The sequence below is a fragment of the Diorhabda sublineata genome, chromosome 8 (genome assembly GCF_026230105.1).
Source record: "Diorhabda sublineata isolate icDioSubl1.1 chromosome 8, icDioSubl1.1, whole genome shotgun sequence".
Taxonomy (NCBI): domain Eukaryota; kingdom Metazoa; phylum Arthropoda; class Insecta; order Coleoptera; family Chrysomelidae; genus Diorhabda; species Diorhabda sublineata.
The window spans coordinates 13,197,878-13,210,441 of NC_079481.1; the positions used below are offsets into that span (position 1 = coordinate 13,197,878).

General features: G+C 32.4%; 1 protein-coding gene across 1 annotated transcript; it reads right to left on the minus strand.

Moving 5' to 3' along the window:
- Positions 1–8,855: 8,855 nt before the first annotated feature.
- Positions 8,856–10,082, minus strand: LOC130448245 (uncharacterized). The gene has a single exon (XM_056785527.1). It carries the CDS (start codon positions 10,080–10,082, stop codon positions 8,856–8,858), a length of 1,227 nt encoding a protein of 408 aa, XP_056641505.1.
- Between the last annotated feature and the right edge of the window lie 2,482 nt (positions 10,083–12,564).

Sequence of the window (12,564 nt, forward strand, 5' to 3'; positions counted from 1 at the left end):
AATATGAAACAAACAACAATTTGATGATCATTTATTCCGGTTCGGGGATTCAAATTGTTGTTTGATACTAAGACCCCCAATAGCTGAGTACCCATAATTATTTAACTCCGAATGTTAAAGGAAATAGCCTTTTTTGATATTGCTATGGAAAAATATTATTCATTGATAGTTATGACGCTTGAACAATAATATTTAAATTTCTGAAATGCTGTTGTTTGTTAAATTAGATTTGTTAATCTTAATGTTCTCAAAACTATGAATATTGAAAAAAATAAATTCATGGTCTCAAGTATATAATTTCAAACAGAAATATGAACCTCCACGTTAGAATAGGAGTGAAAACTTGGACGTTGGAAGCTCAAATAATAAAAAAACTTGAGACATTTGAGGTGTGGCTCTATAGATGGACCCTGAAGATATCCTGGACTGACAGATTCACCAACGAATCACCAAGTACTAAGACGCATTGGTCGCAAAAGAAAGCTGTTGACAGTTATTGAGATGAGAAAAACATTTGGATAAGAAAAACATCTTATGAACGATCAATGTGGAGACCATGAGAAGAAGAAGAAGATGACCCTGAATTTTTTTCAGTTTTGTATGTATTCTAGTATTCCCTATTTTTAGAAACACCGTTTATAACTTCTTATTTTAGGTTGGTTGAAAAATGGGTATTAAAGATGTTTGTTGCTCAACTGAATTTCAAATCTATTTTCCAACGAACGCATTTGAAAGCTCTTGTACAATTTTTTGAAATAAAATTCAACGATTCAACGATTTATTTTATGCTTTCTGCTAATAAATTACAATATCTGTTGTATGTGTATACTGTAACCGTTAACAAAATCTTAATCCGGGGATAAAATTCACGCTCCGTCGGGTCACCACTGAAATTCGTTCCAGTAAGAATGTAGACAATCCAGCTTGACTAACTATAAAATATGGGGAGAGTAAAACAATCCATTTCGAGGGTAGAAGCTGCAGAATCAGAGAGGAACCTCTTAATTTTATTTCTTGTTACTAGTTAGAGGAACACACTTAACTTTTCCTGAAATAAATCTTAATGACACGGTCTTGCCTTTTAGAATGAGATTGAGCAATAAGTAATTTAGAATGAAATGGAACTGAAACAGAAATTTTATTGTAGCTTAAACTACAAATCGAATGATCTTTGGTATAGTTTCGGTCCTCACTATCCTCACTATCGGAATCGGAATACGAAAAACTTCACAAAATCATGATATGAAATATGTCAATACTATAATAGCACAATAATAATATAAAGAGTGGTCGATAAAAGTGATTACTAATAGCATGTACTAAACAAGAAATTCCTCAGGAGCGGAAAATAGCAATAATAAATCCCGTACACTAAAAAGGAAGTTACAATGATTGTAACAATCAAAGAGGTAGTTAATACAAACTATTTGGAAGTATAATTCAAGATTGACTAAGATAGAACATAGAAAATATATCTAATAACACGCAGGAAGGAATTAACACAAACAATTGGATGTATATTGGAGCAGTTTATTTAGAATAAGCTTCCGATATTATAAACAGAGAAAATAGATGTGAAATTCATCAGAATATCGAGAAAACCATAAGAAGTATGATTAAAGTTAGGCGACTGTGATTCTTCGCTTAAAATTTCCTCAAATACTCTTTGCACTGTTTAAAGGAATGCTCTTCTTCCAAAATATTTTTAAATAATCACCAAGAATCCGTCGTGTTTCACAGTCAGGATTACACATGGATCTAACATTCTTCCTTTGACCTCTATTCTTAGATCAAAAAACCTCAAATTTTGACTCTTTACTTTTTGTCACTCTTCATGCGTCCAATTCTCATCTTATCCAGTTCACTATAACTCATTGCTTTCATTTTGACGTGTTAAGAAACCAGTATTATACTGTAAAAATACTGAAGAGCCTCTCTGAGATTGATTGATCTGAGCTGATTATCTCTGGGCTCGTGAGTATTCGTTCACTAATCAATACAATACGTTTATCTTCAGCGGTTGTGGTTTTTGGAGGTCACTCTGAATGTTTTCTGTCGCGGAAGCTCTTGGTGGATGCATATTTTTTCACTTTGTTGTCCATGGTACGTCGACGGTGATGTTTTCAAGGCAAATTATTAGTCTTAATAACTACGTGATAGTCAAATTTGCTACCATTAAAAGCATGACCCAATAAGTCAGAAGAGTGAGTGTTTTTGTATGACTATACGATATTTTTGAATAACTAGGTAAATAGTCACAAATTATCGCTTAAGGTCAAACAACGGATAAATCCGAGAAATGACTTTCTGATTTTAGCATTTCATTTGATAGAGAATCAATCTAGGCTCAAAAATTTTCCAAAAAAATATATGTAAAATGAGTAAGATATACAAACACAGACAGTTTATTTGCCGTGGTGCTAGAACTTGAGCGAGAGAATGTTTGTTGAGTTTCAAATTTTTTCACTGGCTTCATACATTTAACAAATCTATCATACAAGGAATATAAGCAGGCTTCTGCTAGGTGTATCAATCATTCCTTGAGATACTTTGAATTATATCACCAAATTAAAAGTAATTCTAAATCTATATGACGAATTAAAAACGAAAAACGCATCTACCTTGCTCAATCTCAATCACTGTACTTACTATATTCAGTATAAAAGATTGTAATAATCATCATGGAATAATATTTTGTAGACAATATCTCGGATTATCGTAAAATTTCTCAATTCCTCTGGAAAATTTCTGCTTTGAACACTTATTAGTACGAATTTCCGTTCGTAGTAGGGGGAAGCGGATGGATTTCCAAAGTTGTAGTGGACGTCTCTCAAACATTCAATTAAATAGTTTATTGACAAAGGTAATAATATAGATCGTGAAGGGCTTCAGATAAATTAATGAGAAGTATATCTTCGAATTAAATTGATCGGATACCTGGTAGCGGATCTATATCCTTACCCACATCAAAGTAATTTATTTAGGATCGTATGCTATCGATTCCAGCAAGTGCTGTGAGCTTAAGTAAACAGTATAAGATATCGTTTGAATAACTAATACAAGTATTATCCCATTGTAAATAATGTAATCATAAAATTATGATGATAATTCTCAATGATATAGTTGCAAAACGGAAGTAACTTCAACGAGTACGTAATAAGACGAGCAGCGTCTAGTTTTTTTGAAACTTAATTTCGATTTTCCGTTTTTACTTTAGACAAAATTGACTCTGAATTTTGGTTGGCTTCTGTACTAGATTTGGACAGAAGAGAACCAGAAAAAATGACCAAGTATGTTTTAAAAATCATTTTTTCAAATTCATTTTGTCGAAAAATGCCAATTTTTTCATATTTCTATCATTAAATGGATTTAATTCTGAGAGAGAATACGTTTTCCGGAAGTTTTTGTAAAGAAATTGGTTTTCTATAACTTATTTTGGATAGAAATGAATTTTCTGAATTCAATTCGGACCAAAATTGGCTTTTCTGAATTTTGGTTGGGCAAGAAACGACTTCTGTACCAAATTTGAACGAGAGAGAACTAGAAAATTGTACAAATATAATAGAAAAACTACTTTTATGAATTCCTTGAGTTTTATCAATGTTTGCATCGAAAAACATTCCTTAACGTATTTTGGATAGAAATCAATTTAACTAATTCAATTCAGACGAAAACTGGCGCTTCTGAATATTATTTGGTTCTTGAAAGACTTCTGTACAAGATTTTAACAAAGAAAAATTGACCAAGTATAATTGAAAAATCATTTTTTCAAATTCATTTTGTTCAAAAATGGCAATTTTATCATATTTCTATAAATAAATAGATTTAATTCGGAGAGAGAATAGATTTTCCGAAAGTTTTTGCGAAGAAATTGGTTTTTCTGAATTATGGTTGGTGATTACCACTAGATAAGGTAAGAGAAGATGGAAGAGAATATGGCCAGAAGATCTTCCACAATAAATACGAAATGAAGAAAAATGTTCTTTTTCAATTTTTTTTATCAATAAATTTATTTTTCAGATCATTAGAACCACATCAAAATCTCTCCGGAGATCCAGTAATTAAAACTGACTGTGCTAAGTCAAAAAAATATATTTTTGCCAACTATTTTTTGTTAAGAAATGGCTTTTCTTCAATGATTATAAAAGTAGATATTTTGCATCTAATTTTGACAAAAAATGCTTCTACAAATTTAATTTGATGTATTTGTAAGTCTAGTGGATACCGTATAATTCGCAAGAAACATAGAAACCATTTATGGAAGTAATAATTCTGAAAAATTTTAATTGTTAATGGTGACTAGATTATGAAAATATTTCGGTTCCAAGAAGAAAAAGAACTAAAAGAGTGCGACCAGCTCAAAAAAGATAGAGGCTATTCAACCAATAGAAACCTATTGAATAAGAACAAACTTTTTTATAATAAATATGATTATTTAAGAATTCCTGATACAATTATTTCCATTTTTAACAGCATGAGTATCTAATAGTTGTTATTTTTCACATAACAAACCATAAAATAAATAGACTTCCATTGTTATTTCCTCTTTTTTTTTTCGATATAAATGTAAAATCATTTTCCGATATGCGTGGCAGACACGTATTCTTAAAAAGTATCAATTCACGTTCATAGCTTCATTGTCATTTTATGCAGCACGTTTGCTGAACCAAAACGGTGTAGCATGAGAAGTGAAACAGAACAGATCCTGATCAGATTCTACCGTCAGCAAAAAGGAAATTGTGTCAAAAATACACTTTCCAATGTTTTATTCGAAATGACACGGAAACTATTTCCTTATTGTTTGAAAAACAAGAATAGCACCATGAATTTTGTTTTCAACACAAATAGTAGTAAATAATGTTACTATACAGAATGAGTTTTATGTATGGAACGCCTCAATTATCTCGAAAATGATTTCTATAAATTTTTATCTAGTCTTGTAATACAGCCGGTATAAAGGTGGTAGTCACAATGTTGTCAGATTTTTCCTTTTTCGGAAAAATAATGAACTTTATTATTACACTGTATGTTTTTCGCTTTTGGAAATCTCTACATCTTACAAATCACAATGGATCGGATATGGTGATAGGCGTGAAAGTCAACAAGAAACGTTTAATAATTTATATCCTAACCGAAATCCGATAACGACATCTACTGTCAGTAAATTAATAAAAAAGTTTAACGAAACTGGTTCAGTGAGAGATTTATCCGAATCATCTGCATCAACTGAAAACAAATCTTTAGATGTTTGTATCCACGTCATAATAAATTCCATCCATACAAAGTAACGTTGGTTCAAGAGTTATCAGATGACGATTTTAATAGACGTGAAGAGTTTGCAAACCTAATGAAAAATGTTACAATCGAAACGATCCAAATGTTATGTTTTGAGATGAGGCCACTTTTTGTATTAATGGAAAGATAAATCGGCATAATCGCAGATAATGGTCACGTAACAATCCTTGTTATATGTGTGAATCCCTCACCCGATATCTCGAAAAACTAAATTATGGACTGGAATGATAGGCGACAGAATAATTGGTCCTTTTTCCATTGAGGATAACTTAAATGGTCCGACGCATTTAGATTTATTGGAAAATAGTATTATACCTGAGTTGACTGGAATATTTCCAGATCCAAGTAAGTATTTTTAATTACTTTCGAAAAAAACTTGATTACTAGAAATTTTCAGACGATAAAGACACGCGCTCCACTTCACTGTGCGTGTGTGTTTCCCAGAAGATGGATTGGAAGGCTTTTTAACCTTTTCACTGCTAGTATTACTTGATAGATAATTTCTGAATTCTATTAGAATGAGTTTATGGGACTATTTTAATCAGTTGCAGCAGTCAAATGCTGAAAATGTTGCGAACCGACTTCAGGGATGGTCCAGAAGCCCAGAAAATTAGTCTAGACCTATTAAAATGGGGCATAGCCAATTTTCACTGACCCAACTATAGAAGGGCGTCGCAGTAAAAAGGTCAAAAATCGCAAGGCATTGTCTTTGTTATTGAAGTAAATGGACATTTTGAGCATCTGCTGTAACCGCCTTCACTGTATGTTTTCTAAAATTTGTAATTTTTGTACTTGACAGATATGGATCTATTTCTAGCATTTGAATATTTGTCTTCAGTTGTAAGTTTTTGCGTCACGATTTGGATAAATCTTTTACTTCATCAGTTTCGTTAAACTTTTTAATAACTTACTGACAAAACCCTTGCGCAAAAAAATTTTTAATAGTGCAGTGACAAACTACAAAAAAGAGTTATTAATTAATGATAGAAGCATGAAAATTGGTATTCTGGGCAATAATGCCAAAAGAAAATTTTAAAAATCGGGAGCCCCTCGAATTCCGCCATAGGAAGGGCAGGGGGTCGATTTTTGAGGCTCCACCCCCCCCCCCCGTAAAAAATTGGAGTGAGCAATTTTGATGTTCTTCGGATCGATTTTACATAATTTGACCCTTCTGAACATGAATATGTCATTACTTTCAGGATCCGACCTCGAAAAGTGCCCCAAATTTCAAATTGAAAATTATGTCATTTTCCGATTTTTGTGAAAAATACGTGAAAATTGCGGTTTTTTTTCAATAATACATTTTTCAGAATCGAATTTTCAATACGATATTCGAGTAGTACAGGTCAAATATGACATTTTAACGTTCAAAGAAAGTATAAGAAAAAATAGATCAAAATTCAAAAGAAGTTGTTTTCTACTAGAAAAAATTCAAATTTTATTCTCTGCTATGAGAAAAAACAAAAATTTTGGCTCCCTAAATGCTAAACAAAATGTAGTAAAAGGCTCAATAACGAATATGCTCAATGTTGGAGATCTCTAGTCTCTTGTACAGAGAAGAAAATATTCTGAAACGTATAAAAAACATGAAAAATCCTCGAATGTAGGCAACTGGCGGTTTTCCCCCACCTCGACATATCGTGCTTATATATACGTTAAAATGTCATATTTGACCGTTATATCGTATTGAAATTTGGTTCCTGACAAATGTATTCAGTCTAATGAAGAAAAACCGCAATTTTGACGTATTTTCCAGGAAAATCGGAAAATGAGGTAATTTTCAATTTGGAATTTGGGGCACATAAGAACCTCAAAATTTCTCACCCCACTTTTTCATGGGGGCTCCCAAATCTGGAATATATTTGAAATATAATAGTTCGAACAAATATTTTATTCTCCATTAAACGAAAGTTGTCTTGGTATCCAACCTAACAAAGTAAACGAATTTTTTTTTCATTATAATGTTTCAACCTCTTTAATCATTACGAAAAAATTTGGTATCTGTCTCTTTAAAGTATGTGTTTAGAAAACGTGAAAAAGTCGCTTGAGACGCTACGAACCAATTTTAAATACAGTTCGTGAATTTTATCCATTCTATCTTTTTAAAGAAAGTCGATCACTTTTCTAGCAGATGTAATCGCCTTTCCCTTGGACAAGGTTAGTCCTTTGGAATCCGCTATCTTAAGAAATATCTCTAAATTCTGACGTCGATCAAATCGATTGCTTTCTCCCGATTATGTACTTATATCAAGCTCTTTAAAACCAGTAAAACCAGAAGAGGTAATTCACATAGCTCCCAGACACATCAAAGATGTTGCTACTTGACTCTAGTAAACACTACAAGTCACACAAAAGATTATTAAGTAAAAGTATTAGCAAGGTAAATCAACACCATGCCTTGGCCCATCTAATTTCATCTTATGTTTACAAATTATACTGTTGTATGCTAGCTACAAAAACTTCCAGTTACAAAATTGCTACGAACTCATCCATTGCATAAACCGTGAGGCCAGCTCTCTTATACCATGCGCCTGTTCGTCCAGAACTTTTTGGAACTCTCCACTGGATATTTTCATTCAATTCGAAATTATTGAGGTGTATGAAATCTAAGTTACCTTTCATGTAGGGGAGATGAAAAAATGATTTCGTAATATATAGGGTCCGGGAGAGTTGGCTCCGATTTTTTTAAAATGAGATAAAATCAAAATCAAAACGAATATTTAAACGCAAAATATGTATTACATATAAGAACAAATAAAACATTAGATTATAAACTAGTTTTAAAGAAAAGGCAAACAGGTAATGAAAAAAAAATTTTCTCTTTAATACTGTCTGGGCCAACTCTCCCACATACTATGGGCTAGTTGGCCCAAGGATATAGGGTGAGTTGACCCAACAGAAATGTGTATTTCTATTTCCTTTTCTTTGATAAGTTTTTACCACAAAGGTCACATAGGTTCAAATATTTCGAACAATTTTCGTGAAACCATCTCTGGCAGTGTAGACATTGAATCCAATCATCGACTTTCGTGGTCACATTATATTTTTCACCACATCCAAGGCATTCTGTTGCATCATCTTCGTCCGGACTATCATCAGACTGAGTCACTAACCCATCTAATGCATCAGTATCATCGTCTGTTGATTCATCTTCAATTTTTTGATTTTTTATTTTATTCTTTTTTTCATGCAGAGCCTTCCTCTTTGATGTTTTTCTCTGATCTTCTTCTTTCTTCTGTTTAAAAGCAGATCTTTTTTTTTCAATGTGACTTGGGGATATTAAAACGGCTGCCACTTGCTCTGCCTTCTTTCGTACTTTCTGAATGCTAGCTGATGAGGAGCTGGGCACCGGAAAGAATTTGTTAAGAAGTGTTTCGGGAGTGTTTTTATCGGTATTTATCAGCTCCGGTTCAGGTTCTGACTCTAAGGCTGAAGTAGAGGGCATTTTATCGTCTTTTGTTTGAGTGGTATTATTAGATTCAGTAGCGTAAACTAAAAGGTAAGAAATTAGTTTAAAGAGAGGTCTCTAAATTTACACTAACCTGGAGAAGTATTGGGATCTAATTTTTCATCTTCTCAGAATCCAAGTAGGCATACTCTGGTATAGCACCAGGATTAAATGGGCAGATTCCTGTAGATTTAAAAGCCGACACAGCGTTATCAATAGTTGCTGCTTTTGACCACGCCTCCGACAACAATTGACCAAATTGCATACGAGAAATTTTCCTACCAGGATTTGCTTTTACAAATTTATTGCAAGCTTTATTCCAAAAGGCTTTCAGGCTTTTAAAGAAACACATGTCCAAGGGCTGAAGGAACTGAGTAGTATGACCAGGTAGACAAAACAGAATAACATTATGTTCATCGGCATATTCCAGCATTTCTACCGAATTACAATGACTGGCATGACCATCCAGTAAAAGTAGAATTTTTCCGTCTGGTTTACGTGGAACAAAATGTTCTTTTAACCAGGTAAACATCAAATCCGTATTAATATAAGCGGATTTTACGTTCATGTAAACCACAGAACCCGGAGTCATACCCTCCTCAAACTCGGTTTTTTTATTTTTGCCCTTAAAAATACAAGCTGGTGGTATGTAAAAACCTTCTGCATTACAACATGAGATTACTGTAATTGTTTCTCCCTTTTCTGATGATGTTATTGCGGCAACGTTTTTTGAGCCTTTCTGAGCAATAACATAACCTGGCTTATTATTAAGTTGGAGACCCGTCACATCCATATTAAATATATGACCAGGCTTGTTTACTAAACCGGCCTCCATTAATGTTGTTTCTAACAGATTAAAGTACGCTGAGACCTTTTCTTTATTCATCCCGTTGCATCGAGCTAGTGATACACCCTCAGCTTTTCTAACACTCAAGTCTGGATGTCGTTGTAAAAACATATGTAACCAGTCATAACCAGCAAGTTTACTGTCTCTATTAAAAGGGTGTTTAATTTTAAGCTGATCTGCCAGGTGAAACGCCATTGCTCTGACATTTTCACGAGTTAGCGCAAATCCGTGTTTTTGTAGCTTTTGTATATGAAACCTAATTTTTAATTCATTCTGGATGCCAAGGATACAAGACGGTCCAAGAGTTCTTTTGATAAAGTCATTATTTTTAAGTCGCCTTCTAAGTGTTGGAGGAGGAATGTTGTTGAAAGTGTGGCATGCTTCTCTCAAGCCCATCACACCGTTTTTAACTGCTTCTGCAGCCCGGAGTAGGTCGGCTTTAGTCCATTTTCCCCTTTGCACTGTCCCTTTTCTAATATATTTTGTTGGCATGATTCTAAAATCTGCAATAAATTATAAGCACTGTAATAAGTACCTACATACTTCGGGATAGATGGCCCGTGAGCCAACTAACCCGAATGTCCATTGGGCCATCTGTCCCAAATGCATGGGAGTGATGGCCCACTTTATATCTCGCATGTGCTAGGATATAAAGAAACTTTCGTTATCTTAACATAACCTCAAACAATCCCAAACTTAAGATTTGCCATAAATAAGTCCGAAAAAAACTATGTTGGAGTTAACAATTATAAAATTTTTGTAATAACTTACCCAAAAACTCACTAAATTTATTCAAAAATGGAGCACGGTATGCACGACATGAATATTAGAAGGTGGCTAAAGTAACGCTAAACGTAAAGTTAAAATTTGCGGAAATATTGGAATGGGTCATCTTACACGTTGGGCCATCTGTCCCGGACACTTGTATCAAAGTTAAAATATTTGAATATATATATATATATATATATATATATATATATATATATATATATATATATATATATATATATATGTATTGTTATGGTATAAATATATCCAAAATAAATTATTAAACAATAATAAGATATAAATAAAGCAATAAGTTCAGTTCTGTTATTCGGTTATTTAGAGCAGTTTATCACAATAAAATAAGTAACATTCTTTATATTAAGTTTTGGCCAACACTATATTCTAAATTATTATTTAATTTTGACAAATCCTGTATAATCAAAGAATTTAATCCATAAATTGACAGATAAAAACAGGAGCACCAACTTCAAAAATTTGTGTGACATACCAACATAAATTTTAAGGTTATAAATGATAAAATATAAAAATTTTGACAACTGCAATGATAAAATTAATAACATAGGTATGAAAAAATACAACAAAGAAATTATAGAATAATATTATTTGAATAAAGTCACAATAATTTAAAAATTTAGAAATGACAATTTAGTGACTAACTTTTAAAATAAATATCATTGGTTAAAAAAAAAATGAAAAAAAAAGAATGAAGAGGAGAATCAACAACGGAAAGAGAGAAATTTTTTTTAGCAAAAAAAGAAAAGAGTAAAATAATTTTAATTGAAATTTAAAAAATTAAAATCTTGATAAAAAAGGCATAAAATATTCAAAGGATTGATAATTAATAATTGTATGAGTGTAGTAATAAGAAATTAGTGAAAACAATTAAATAAAGTGAAATAAGTGAGAATACTCACAAAGGGACAATTTCCAAGATAAAGAAGTTGTGAAAAGGAAAAGAACAGGAGTGGAACTACAGCGGAGTATCTGTTTATTCTGCAAGGCCGTAACAATTTTCATTTAAAAAAAAAATTAAAAATACAACATAACAAACACTTAAGGTACTGTTCTATTAAGTTTAAGTATTTCTTTTAGTATATAATATTTGAGTTCACATTTCCATATAATTTAGTTTTATGAATGTAATTACGAGTATGAATGAATGAATGAATGTTTGTAAAATAAAATAATTGTAATAGCTAGTTAAGAAATTGTATATTTTGAATATTTTATTCATTATAAGGAACAGACCCGGTCTTAAGACTATTATCATCTGACCTTATAACATTACACATTAACATACCATAACAGTATATATATATATATATATATATATATATATATATATATATATATATATATATATATATATATGCACTTATGCACTCATATCGAATTTGAAATTTTTGTGAATAATTTATCTATATTGGTATTTGTTAACCGACAGCATTTTCTTTTATCCTCTTATAAAGAGTATTACCACTGGCCTAGTCCTGGTAGTAGAACACGGGGTCATGTGGTGACGAATTTTAGATTCTTTCATTCGGGTTGAGCTTTTCCATCGGGATGCAGCCAAGCAAGTCCTTAAGGACGAAGACGTGTCGTTACCAATAGTAACCGGAAAGCAATCTACATAGATACACACTCTTTCCGGTTGCCGGAAGTGTTCCAAAGAACGCATCAAGATATAAAATACGAAGTTTAAGACTGAGTTCACTGGGTGACGGGGTTGAGTCTTTTTGAGCGACTGAATTTCAGACAGAGGAAGTTTCAAAGAGACGCATCAATTTTCTTAGGAAACAATTCTATTTCGTCTTACAGTGTGTTCATAAATCAACGTGACTTGTTCATAAGGAAAATATCAAGTGAAATATTTTCGGAATAATTCGGATCTGCTCCATTAGTTGATTGTAATCTTTTCGGTTGCATTCGTTTTTCAGGATATTATCTCAAAGATGCAAAGTGGAAGTAGGACACTGCTACTTGATTTTCCTGTACAATTTGTCCACCAACAACTCAATTCAGTGGAGGTTGGCCGACATGGGGGCCAAATCAATACTTTCATTAAATTTTTCTCTGCCAATTTTTCCAAATACTCTTGAGATCGTAGTCATTCTTCCCGCTGGTCCGGATATAGCGCTTTTCTTGAAAATTCCTTCAGTTTTCACCAGGTCTTCAATTGCCGTTT